Below are 13,288 nucleotides of genomic sequence, written 5' to 3' on the forward strand. Positions count from 1 at the left end.
ACCGGTATGTATGCTTTTATTTTCTTTTTCTCCTAGGTCTTATTTTCGGGGTAGGTCTTATATTAGGGCAGGTTTACAAAATAGTGCTAGGTCTTACTTTCAGGGTAGGTCTTATTTTCGGGGAAACACGGTAGATGGAAGCCTTAATGAGTGAAGAGAATTATGACTTAGTTGGCATTGCTGAATCCTGGCTTTGCTCTTAGCATGACTGGGCTGTCAATATTCCTGGGTATACTATCTTCGTAAAGACAGAGTCAAACGAAAGGGTGGTGGTGTCTGTCTGTTTGTGAGAAGTGATCTAAAAGTGAATGTGAAAGAAGAAATTGCGGATGGAACAAGCGATGAGGTTGAAGCATTATGGGTGGAGCTGAATGTGGGGTTGAATAACACAATTAATGATTGGAGTCTGATATATCACCCCAGTGCTAAGGAGGAAATATAAAATCAACTACTAGCACAGATAGAAAAAGCAGCAAAAAGTGTAAGTGTTTTAATCATGGGAGATTTCAACTACCCTGACATTGACTGGAGTAATGGCACTACAGGAACAGCAAAAGGAAGGAAATTTGTGAATTTAATACAAGATAATTTTATGGTACAGTTTATAGAAGCCCCAAGTAGAAATGATACTCTGCTGGACCTAGTTCTTTCTAACAATGCAGAGCTTATAACAAATGTGCAAATAAAAGAGAATCTGGGAAGCAGTGGCCATAATATGATTAAATTTAATGTTAGCTGTAAACAGGAAGCAAAAACAGGAAAGATAAAAACATTTAATCTTAAGAGAGCAAATTTTCCATTTTTAAGGGCGGCTCTCTGTGACTTGGACTGGGAGACAATATTGTCCTCAAAGAACACAGAACAGAAATGGGAATGTTTCAAGTCTGTTCTAAAAAAGCAAACAGAAAAATAAATTCCAATGGGTAATAAGTTTAAGAGGCTAAAATTAAAACCTATGTGGCTTACAGCTGATGTTAAAAAAGCCATAAGGAACAAGAAAAGGGCATTCCAAAAATATAAAAATGAAAGATCACCTTCATCATTTGAAACCTATAAAGAATATAAAAAAAGATGTAAAAAGTAAATAAAATGAGCAAAACTTCAAAATGAAAGACTGACTGCAAAGGAAAGTAAGGCAAACCCCCACAATTTTTCAAATATATTAATAGCAAAAAGTTCAGATCTGAGCATGTAGGCCCCTTAAAGGATGTCGCTAGGTTGGTAACTGGGGATAAAGACAAGGCAGATTTACTAAACACTTTTTCTTAGCTCTGTGTACAAGAAGGAAAATGGCAGAGCTCAAGTCCAAATTCATAATAGCAATGTCACTGCCTTAAATGAGTCACAATGGCTCAGAATTGATATGATTGAGAAACAGCTGGGAAAAATTAAGGTTGACAAAGCACCAGTACCTGATGGATTACATCCACGTGACCTCAAATAGCTGAGCTCAGTTATTTCAAAGCCGTTATTTCTAATTTTTGGAGACTCTTTAGTCACTGGCAAGTTACCGATGGATTGGCGTAAGGCCAATGTGGTTCCTATCTTCAAAAAGGGAGCAAACTCATTACCAGATTGTCATAGATTGCTTTATGAAAAAGCTGGATGTTTTTCTAGCACAGAATATAACTTGGTATTAGGGCTTTAAAGTAAAACTAACAGTGACTGTTGATCCAGGGAACATCCGATTGCCTCATGGAATCGGGAAGGAATTTTTTTTCTCCTGTTGAAGTAAGTTGTACCAGTGGTTTTTTTTTGCCTTCCTCTGGACCAACTATGTTTTATAGGGTTTTATATCTGGGATATGTTTATTCCCCTACTGGTTGAACTTATGTCTTGATGAACCAGTGATGGCCTTACATCTTTTTCAACCTAACCTACTATGTAACTATGTAAAGTGAGGGAATGACATAACCTGAAGTATCACATATTAGGGAATCAGTTCAACAGCTGATTTCTACATGGAACAAATTCATTGGCCAGCAGACGTCATCTAGATTTCCTGATTTATAATCAAATTCCAACATTTGTGCCTTTGTGAAGGCAGTTACCACATAACTGAAATCTAAAGGAGGGCTTGAACTGAATAAATATATTGATATTGGATAACAGAGAAAATGTGGTAGTTACGTATACCATTATAACATTATGTTCTTAAATATACTAGCAATAATATTAAACCATCTCACCTAGCCAAGTTCATTAATGAACCATTACGAGATGGAGGATTTATTAAACAAGTATTTGAATCTCTAAATGTAAAATTTCCTTATTTCCTTGTTTTTTAGAGTCTATCTATTGTAAAAATCTTCATGATCCACAAGGAATGTGTCAGGAATTGGGTGTATATCAGAACAAGCTAGTCAACTAGTGGATAATTGTTTAGGAGCACATAGTCTTCCATCACATGTAAAATACACCTTGGATATAGTAAGGTTAATAGGAGGTCTATCCATTTCTAAAATGTTTTTCTTGTAGCAATTGATACCAAGGTATTATAGCTTAGCATTCTTTACCAGAAAGCATTTGAAACCATAGCCACATTTGTTTAAATGTAAAAGATGTTACAATGTGTAAATGTAACAGCTTCATATTTAGGCTGCTGCATTATATACTTAAAAATATATATATTCACTTTGATAACCAGTTAAACTCTAGGTGCAGGGGGTAACTTTAGGAGCTAGGTTTGCACCCACCCTATTTTGTGGAAAGCCATGTTAATGATGGGGTTTTCGTCATCTTGACAGGGCTTAAGGAATTCCTGAAGAGCTTTCTATTGAGGTTAGGGTACAACATAAATAATATCTAATTTACTATTAATTAAAGAAAAAAACAACCTTTTTGGATTAGGAAAAAGAAGTGATTCTTTTTCAGTAAAATTATATAGAAAACAAACAGCTTGGAAAATTATCCTATAAGCAACTAGTGCCCATTCTCATCTTCAGTGAAAAATATAATTACCTACTCTCAATATTTAGGATTTAAAAGAAACTGTGAGGAGATGAATATCTGGCCATAATCCCTTGCAGTAAGCCACTACAGTTCAGTGCATCCTGTCTATTCCCTCCAACAGTGTTGCTTACAGCAGCAAGGGAGATTAAGCAAATAGCTGTCGGTTGCTTGCTCTGCAGCATCCTCAGTTTCCCTTTAGCCGTAAATGGTCTCTTAGCATCCCCTGCTCTGAGACTGTATGCAGCTAAGGGGGAAAAATTCTGGTCTCAATCCTGCACTGCCATTGGCTGGAAGGAAATTTTAGCCTCCTTGATCCCAAACACCTGCTGTAGTGTTAAACTGGGCTGACATGCTGCTGGTGTGGTACTTGTGTGATTTACTTGCTGGCATTGACTGTTTCTGTCCCTGCATTTTTTTTTCATTTTATCCAAAAATACCTTGGCTGCTAGAATATTGTCCATGTTTATTAAATATTCTTTTACCCATCATATTTTTTATTACTTGCCTATCTATGGGCAGTTCTGTATACTAAAAGAGCTTACCTAAATTGGACACCTGATCTTTTTTGTGTCAACTCTTCAGCAAAATTAGCACTCTCATTTTCATCTCCATATGTTACATTATCCAGGGTGGAATCTATAAATCAAAAACAATTATATTACCATTATTTTTTTTAAAAAAATGGAACAAATAGAACAATTACCATGGTCTCTATTGACGAAACCGATCAGTCTAGAAAGTCTGAAAAATATATTTTTCTGAACAATGTTTTCTTTATGTTACCAAAACACTAACATTATATCTTATCCAGTAAACGTAAAAAAGATTGTTTGTGCCTTTATATGAAAAGTACACAATGCATGTTAGTGTTAATAGAATGGTGTTAAACAATTAGGTAGGAATACTGAAGAAATATAGACTGTTCACACAGCAAAGTAAATTTTCCATTTGCAAAAAATATTTCAATTACATTAAATAATAAATTTGTAGCCAAGCTCATTCTGACCATGCATTCATTCTATCAAAAATGCTGAAGTCGTCCTGGATGATGTTTATTTTGGGCAAGCTGTGTTGCATTTTCTATCTCAGCCTATCTTGCAGTCAATATCTTCTTTACTGGCTGTCATGTAGTTTTCTGGCCAGTGTGCAGCATCCATCAAACCCAACACCTTCCTCAGAGTTAGAGTATAAGATACTATGGCATTTTTTTTTTTGTGATATGATTTGTAACTGTGGTATTGTTTTTAGTGGCACTTAGTGTTTGTGATTGTTGTCAATTTGAAGCAACTTTCTGCAATTCTATTAACTATCTTTTGGCTTAAATGGTACTTGTTAAATATGGTTGCTTAGTGCTGGCTTGCCAGGCGTGTAGGTGCTGTGAAGCATTGGACAGTGCATGTGTTTTAACAATACAGATAAATAATTGTGTACTTTGTGTGCGATATTACTGCCTATAGGCATCTTGAGGACCGGAGTTTCTTTTAGCACTGGTTACAATATTTAATGTTGGTTTAAAGTGAAAGGCTGTTCGTTACAAGTAACAGTAACAGCCTATTTCTTAGAAATAAATGTGTTTATATTTGTACTACAGAGGTAAAATTGGAGCGTATTTTTACAAGTTATCGTTCCCCAGTTATTATCTTACTTATTCGACTAGTTACATTATTGACGGAGTTCTTCAACACATAAATTGTGCATGGCAATACTATCTTTATTTCTATGGTTAGACATACCGATTGATGACCCTAAACATCCCCTACACAAGCTGCACTAACTATCTGGAAACAATTTAGACATATTTTCTTCAAACCACTTTCTACTCTTAAAATATATATACCAATAGATATCTTGAAAGCCTTTATCCCATCCCTCCATTTATCCAAATAGGGGATGAGTAATATAATAAATATTCACAGATTCACATATTTCAATCCAATTCCCATAAGCAATTTTTCTTGACATGACTTTATATAGATTAATAATTGGCTCTCTGACACACACTAAAAGTATTTCAATTGTTTATACTTATTTTATGGGTAACAATAAATTTACCAAAACCCACACCATGTCTAAATGGAAGGGCAAGCTCAGTAAAAAATCTCTATATCAAGGAAACAAGCTTTTTGTATTGACTATGAAAGCCACCCATTGCTCCAACCATTGAGATCTGCTGCCAAAGTTTAACCCACAGGTGGTATCTCACCCCTCATAGACTGTCAAAGATCTTTCGGACACAATACCCATTATGTTGCCAATAATAAAGAGACATAGGTCCTATATACCATTTTCTTTGACAGTGTAGAAATGTTTGATCATTTTAGAATTCTATTTTCACCTAATAGCAGAACCAACCAACACCCCCGTTGACCTTTCTCCAGAATTAGCAATTTTCCATATATGCCTAGAATCAATCTCACCTACACAAAACTCCAATTGTCCACATATTACTTGCAGCCATGTTGAGTATTTTACTTCACTGGAGAAGAAAAATTTCACTTCAATATAAACATTTGGATGTAAATATTTAATGCTCATAAAAATGTATATTTGCAGCAATACACCATATCTTACCCTGATTGAAGAGAGACTGTATTAATATTATTATTATTATTATTATTAATAAACAGGATTTATATAGCCCCAACATATTACGCAGCACTGTACATTAAATAGGGGTTGAAAATGACAGACTAATACAAACAGTGATACAGCAGGAGAGGACCGTGCCCCGAAGAGCTTACAATCTAGTAGGTGGGGGAATTTACACACAATAGGAGGGGGATATGTAGTGGTGGGAACTGTTGAAACCTTTGTAATGATGGAATCTGGTGTTGTCCCCTTTATATTTCCCACACCCTTCCCCTTGTGTCTTTCCCATTTACTGCTCTTTCTCTCTTCTTCTTCTGTAAACAATGGTCCTTAACTAACTTGCTTTACATGGACGTAGCACACGGTTGTTTCAACCTTTGGACAATATTATGTAAACTCAAATAAAAAAATGTATTTATATATATATATATATATATATATATATATATATATATATATATTTATATATTTATAAAATATATAAAAAAGTTTTGGCCAATGGTAATAAATTATGTGCTAAAGTCATAAATAAAATGTTGCCTCGTTGGGTTTCCACAGAGAATTGTGTGAATTGGATGTGGGAGATGCAGGCATCATGGATATGGCACAATATTCTAGACTCAGCCGTTCAGAATTAGCTGGTGAGTTTCCTCGGTTCTATACAGTTTTTCTTAATTTAGTCATGATCCACCACTGATTAGAGGTTGATCTGAGGGCGTAAGCAGTAGAAACCAAGGGATATAAGCTCTAAAATCTTTGCTGAAAACTACAGGTGTCTTAGTTTAAGCAGCCATTTGAAAGCTGGCTGGACATGCCCCCAAGAACATTCTAAACTTATATGCAGCACAGGGCAAATGCAGATCTATTTGGTTGAGGCAATATGTTTAGTCCACGTAGGTAACTTATTTTTTTTTTTTTTTTAATAAAACAATATGTAACAGAACAGTAGCTTGTGAAAAATTATGCTTTATACCAGTTACCTGAATGTGTATAGGAACCAGCAACATTGAGAGGAAATAGGACATCAGAGTCATCATGTAAAACTTGCAGTGGTGTCCAGCAGCAAACCTGGGGGTTTTCTAAGCTGCCTACAGGTGTCCTGCAATCATCAAAACCAGATATTACTATGATTATTTTTGTTTAGTATTATTATTATTATTATTATTATTAATATTATTAATAATAAACAGGATTTATATAGCGCCAACAAATTATGCAGCACTGTATATTAAATAGGAGGGGAAGGGAGATAGGATGGTAGCTAGAAGGTAGGAGGGTTTCTTTAGGATAGGAAGAATTATGGCACGTTTGAAGGCAGAGGGGTAAAGGGGGAGGTTGAACTATTATTATTAATATTAGGTGTAGAGCAATGTTTAATTTTCATACCACTTCTAGAATTCTTTTTATTTCTTTAAAAAAAGCAGTGCTGATGACATATATCGCATGGGTGACATATATCGCATTATTTCTCATGTCTAAAGCTAGAAACATGAGCCCTGATTCTAAAATACTTTATAAAATCATCACTATTTTAAAGTTAATTAACTTCTGTCTTCCCTCCGGGGACTGACAGTGGACATATCAGTATCACTCAGTCAGTCATAGTAAGGCTGAAGCAGCTCCACATGTCAGCACTTTCATATCTGTAGGATGCTATGGCAAAAAAATAGCACTAAAATGGCCAGATAGTTGCAGCTTCAGGGAACTATTACTTTTCTGCTGTAAATACAGTAATGTGCATACCCAAAGAGCTTTAAATAGTTTATTTAACAACCTAAACTTGCACTTCTGGTATCAGTTAATCAAAGTCACGTTTTCTTCCCATCACTTCACATGGTTCAGCACACAATGTAAAAACAGTACTGGTCAGTGAAAAGCTTTTTTTCTAAATCCATATGTTTGCATTCCACAGCTTGTAAGTTTTTAGAAGCTTCCTAAACATGCTGGTACCCCCACTGGTCTCTTAAAACTTGCTGGCAGGCCCTGACAGTCTTCTGAAATGATGGCATCCCCCAGTTCTCTGCAAAATGCTGACAGCCCACAGCAGTCTCTTTAAACATTGACTGTCTTTTATAAAGCAAAAAACAACCTGTGGGTAGTGTGAATGTTAATCACAAACAATTGGAATTCCTGTTTTTAAAAATGTGTATTCTGCACCTTTGCTTTCTTGAAACCCATGGACCTTGAAGTTTACCACAGGGGAATGTTTGGGGAAATGTCTGATTCCTTGTTTTATAAATAGAGCCCCGAGTCTTGTGGAACATATATGTTTGCCCCACTTAGGTTGTCCTGCACTGTCTACTGCAATACTGAAAATCTCCAGGCACTTGTATTTCATACCTTTAAGTGTTTCCTAGAACATACAGCTAGGTCCATAAATATTTGGACAGAGACAACTTTTTTCAAATTTTGGTTCTGTACATTTCCACAATTAATTTTAAATGAAACAATTCAGATGCAGATGAGCTGCAGACTTTCAGCTTTATTCAGTGGGTTGAACAAAAAGATTGCATAAAATGTGAGGAACTAAAGCCTTTTTTTTTTTACACAATCACCTAATTTCAGGGGCTCAAAAGACAATTGACTCAAAGGCTATTTCATGGGCTTATGTGGACAATTCCTTCATTATGTCATTATTATTAAGCAGATAAAAGGGCTGGAGTTGATTTGAGGGGGGGGGGGGGGCTCGTATGTGGAAGAATCAAAGAATCATTTCCATGGTGAAGAGAAACCCCTTTACAACAGCCAACCAAGTGAACAACACTCTCCAGGAAGTAGGCGTATCGATATCAAAGTCTACCATAAAGAGAAGATTGCATAAAAATAAATACAGAGGGTGCACTGCAAGGTGCAAGCCACTCATAAGCCTCAAGAATAGAAAGGCTAGATTGGACTTTGCTCAAAAACATTTAAAAAAAGCCAGCACAGTTCTTGAAAAACATTCTTGGGACAGATGAAACCAGGATCAACCTTTACCAGAATGATGTCAAGAAAAATGTATGGAGAAGGCGTGGAACAGTGATCATGATCCAAAGCATACCATATCCTCTGTAAACACATGGCGGAGGCAGTGTGATGGCTTGGGGGTGCATGGCTGGCGGTGGAACTGGGACACTAGTGTTTATAGATGATGTGACACAGGACAGAATCAGTCGAATGAATTCTGAGGTGTTCAGAGACATACCGTCTGCTCAAATCCTGCTAAATGCAGAAAATGCTAAAATTGTGTTAAAAAAAGGCTTTAGTTCATCACATTTGTATGCAATCTTTTTGTTAAACCCACTGAATTAAAGCTGAAAGTCTGCAGTTAAACTGCATCTGAGTTGTTTCATTTAAAATTAATTGTGGTAATGCACAGAACCAAAATTAGAAAATAGTTGTCTCTGTCCAAATATTTATGGCCCAAACTGTATATTGTACCTCTGGGAATCAAATTGGCACAGTGGCAGTTTTTTGTACTATAATGGCAGAATAGACATTTTATAGAGTACAATGTTTTTCCCCAAACAGTTCCTAATGCAATGTCTCTAACTTACAGCCTTAACTGCAAAAGTTGGAAAATATTATACTTCTGTGGGTCTGCTAACCTTAATTGTGAGTTATACAGTAGTTTCAACAAGGAAATTTCTGCCCACCTAGTATTTTTTATGTATAGTGTCTGGCAACAAGACACTAAGTAGGGTTAAAACACACATGTACGCACACACTGTAAAATGCAAGGGACTGAGCTACATTTAAGCTGCCTAACATTACAGATAAGGTAACAAATTTTGGTGAGGCACTTCTTCCATACATACATACATAATACGTTAATAGGATGTGTAGATGTACAAATACCTGGCAACAAGAGACCAAAAAAAAAAAACTTACTGTTCACATGAAGCATTTTTTGCTCTTTTTTCAGATATGTTGCCAGTTTCTGGTTCGGTGTCATAGTAATCCAGCTTCTCATTATGCAAGTCTTTATCATCTGAATTTCGACTGTCAAAATCCCCATTAACATAAGGAGAGTCTGAGTTTTCCTTTTCTTGTACATTCAGAAGAAACCTTGCTTCAAAGTGAGGTAGAGAGTCCAAGGAACTGTCAGTATGTTCATCTGGATTCTTTGTGCTACTCTTCAGAGAGATTGGAACCTTGACTGGATCTGGGTCTTTCACATCCCCATCATCATCAAATGAGATGATGGTTGACACTTTTTTTTTCTTTTTTCGATCCTTTTTAGTTTTGCCATCTAGAGGAAGTAGAACCAATTCAAAAAAAATTATAAAAAGCAAGATAAAATTGTATGCTTTGGTTTGAGCTCAGTTTGATTCATAGTGAAGATAAATTACCTTTCATTTTTCTTTTTATGTGTGAACAAACATACAAATATTTCTAATGCCAACAGAAAACAAAACAAAGAGCATAGGAGATATACTTAAAACTATCTATAAAACAGTTTATCCGATATTCTATCAAAAATTTACATGTGTTTCAATGGGAGTAAAGGTTTCCCACCAGGGAATGTTTTTGAAATAGAGCCCTTAAAGGGACTTTTTTTAAAGTTATTCATCTTAACTTTAAATAATGAGTATGCATGAAAGAAGTAATAAAATGTATAACCGCCTACGTCCCTCTTTTTTTCTTATAGTATGAAGGAATTATTACCACCATCACTTTTTAATTATTGTCTTTGTCAGGGAGATTCACCTTCTATATTTGTATTGCGACCAGTCTCAGTCCTGTCTACAGTACAATAAAAGCAGGTATTGAGGCGAAATCTAACTGGGACGGGTTTTTTTTGGTGACAGCTGTTTAAAAGACACTAGCACTTCCTTTGGAGAGACTTATTTCATGTTGTCTCCCTAGAAACACAGAGAGTAAAAATAAACTGATCCAAGCATGTGGCCTGGTGTATAGCAGACTAGGATGTGTTTCGGTGTAGCTTCAACCCTAGCCTGGGCTGCAGCTTGCAGCAGGCTCATCGGCACAGCAAAGAGACAGATACAACAGCACAGCCTTGAGCATTGCCCCCCCTTTTCTATGGCTCCAATAAGGCTCCCTTAGGTCCTATGAGGCCTGGAGGAGAGATGAATATATTATACAGTGATACTTCAGCTAACAAATGGTCCCACCAACAAATTTTTCAGCCAACATTTTTTTTCCACTGTTCCACCAACATCCTGTAATCCTTTAATTACCAAGACAAGCTCTGTAGTTGTTTCTTTTGCATATCAAAGCACAGCTTGCTCCAGAAGATAATAAATGTACTCCATACATTTTTTCTTTTTGCTTTGTTTTTTTGCTTTGTTTGTGATTGACTCACAGTGAGATTTTATACAGTAACTGACACCACGCTGCATAATAATATGTTGAGACAAACATCTGTCGTAATTGCATTTATGTAGTAATGTGCCCAATATGCAGTAATGTACCGGTTACCTGCTGTTACTGGGGGAAGCTGTTCATTTTAGCCTTTGGTGAGTTTATGACTTTTTATATAGTGCTTTTTACTATTTTTATAAAACTTATCTTTAAATTGTGGCCAGCATCCAGAACAAATTAAACAATTTTCTATAGAAACCAATGGGAAATCACATTTCAGCTAACAAATGTGATTCCGGAATTATTTATCTTTGTTAGCTGAGGTATCACTGTATTTCCTAATACTAGGCCTGATTTTGAGTGCTATCCTGAGGAAACTTATTTTGCATGTACATTTTGATGATTTTGCACTGTATATTTTGCAATCTATTACTTATGGGTTGGAAGGAGGGGGGAGGGAAACATTGATGAAATTAAAGAAAGAGAACTCCAGCAGCTCAGCTATTTTTTGCACCAATATCCGATGGATGGCTATAGGACTTTGTAATATGTAATACCAAAAAAACAGTGGTTTAATTACCAAGTTGCTGAATGAGTCTAAGGCTCTAGTATCATACCATACAGTATGCCGAAAAAGCAGAATTATGTTGTTCAATTGGTCCGGAGACAAAATATATTTTAAATATGACAAATATTTATGTATGAAAAATTTTTTTGTGGATGAGTGTCACTGTGCCGGGGAGCCTCCATCTTATCTATAACCATTAATGTTTGGAGATTTTAAAGAGCTGAGAAAGTGTTGGAGGATGTGACTTTAGGCAATTTTTTAGCCACTAGAAAATATAATTGCCCAAGTTTAGATATCGATAGCGGAGCATAACTACCCCACACCCGCTCAACGTCTGGTTGTCTATAGAAAAGAGCGTTCAGAGGGGTAATGGGAAGTATGACCCATCATATTAGTCATAGTTCTCCCCAGCCCGTTTTTGGGTGGACAGGCAGCCCACCTGCTGTGATTATTCAGCCCGGCACATTTTCAGCAGCTCTGAACAGACAACGGAGAGGCTGCTCTGCTAGCTCCGTTTTCCGCTGATAAGAGCTAATAGCTGATTAGAGCCGGGCGGAGTGACAAGAGCACAGCTATGAAGAGATCGGGACACAGGCTGTCCCTCCCCCTCTCATAGCTGTGCCGAGTCTTTTGGAGAAAAAAAAAAACATTGTGCAAACAATGTATCTGCCCAGTGGGCGTGTGTAATGATGTCATCAGAGCAGAGTGTGTATATAAATGCAGCATGACACATTCCTCAGCCCCACAGCTCTCTGTGTATGAACCTTCATATCCCCTAAACTGTATGTCATAATGGTTTGAAATTTTCAGGATGCACAGGGAACACTTATGGTTACTATCATTCACAATTTCAGCACCCCAGCTTTTACAAATTTCAATGTATGGTGATCAGAATTATAAAATCATGTGAAAATACAACATCGGGGTTGCAGTATTAAAAGCAAGTGCGCCTTGGACTCTCAAATTAAAAAATGCAAATTGGGGACCCCCGGGGCCACTTGCATAGAAAGGAGCATTGGGGAAAGGCCCCTAAATTTATACTTATCTCTCACAAATCTATAACTGTCATACTTTGTTAGGCTATCTACTTCTCTTCTTTGAACCCCAATTTCCCTGGAATGGTGGGAGTGTACAAAGCCGAAAATGTAGGTGTAAAGGGGGGGAACCCTTTGGCTAAACCCCCCACACACACTAAAATTTCATTACTATGGCAAACGCATTGCCCTGTTACACATTACTGTCCATTTCTAACACTGGAACCCCGATTTCTCTGGAATGGAAAGGTGTAGGAAACTGAAAAAGAATGAGGAACATCTGTCGATAACACCCCCTAAAGTTTTATCACAATGGCATCATTAGAACATAAAAAATAAACATAAAGTCATGGGTAACAGGGCATCATGTTTTGATGGGCAAAGTTTTTGTAATGATGCCATGGTGATGAAAGTTTGGGGGGTGTTAACAGTGTCCCCCACTTGCACTCATGATTCTGTTTATCTGCACCTCTCTGTTCTAGAGAAAATAGGGTTCAAGGTAGGGAAGCAGACAGTTTGATAAGCAGAGGTTTTTATGTTCTAATGATGCCATGCTAATGAAATTTTAGGGGTTTATACATCTGTTCCATACTTGCACCTACATTTTCAGTTTCCTGCACCTCCCTATTACAGATAAATTTCGGTTCAAAGAACAAAATTTATATGCAATGTAAGTAGCCCCGGAGTCCTTAATTTGCATTTTCAATTTTGAGCTCCTAGGTGCACTTTTTTATAAAACAGCAACCCAAATCTTCAATTTCCACAAGTTTTTAAACTCGTAATCTCCATATTTTGAAATTCTTGAAATTAAAAAAAGAAATGTTGGTTATTAGTAGCTATG

The 13,288-nt window shown here is 36.5% G+C and overlaps 1 protein-coding gene across 3 annotated transcripts in view; it reads right to left on the bottom strand.

Moving 5' to 3' along the window:
- SNX29 (sorting nexin 29) overlaps positions 1–13,288 on the bottom strand; it is a 216,759-nt gene that overhangs the window by 94,514 nt on the left and 108,957 nt on the right. For all 3 annotated transcript variants that reach the window (XM_072418989.1, XM_072418988.1, XM_072418990.1), the window contains 3 exons: positions 9,412–9,772; positions 6,522–6,640; positions 3,495–3,588 (listed from right to left, as the gene is read on the bottom strand). In XM_072418989.1, the coding sequence (XP_072275090.1) occupies positions 3,495–3,588; positions 6,522–6,640; positions 9,412–9,772 (574 nt within the window). The remainder of the gene's footprint in view (positions 1–3,494; positions 3,589–6,521; positions 6,641–9,411; positions 9,773–13,288) is intronic.

This window comes from Pyxicephalus adspersus, chromosome 7 (assembly GCF_032062135.1).
Source record: "Pyxicephalus adspersus chromosome 7, UCB_Pads_2.0, whole genome shotgun sequence".
NCBI classification, from domain to species: domain Eukaryota; kingdom Metazoa; phylum Chordata; class Amphibia; order Anura; family Pyxicephalidae; genus Pyxicephalus; species Pyxicephalus adspersus.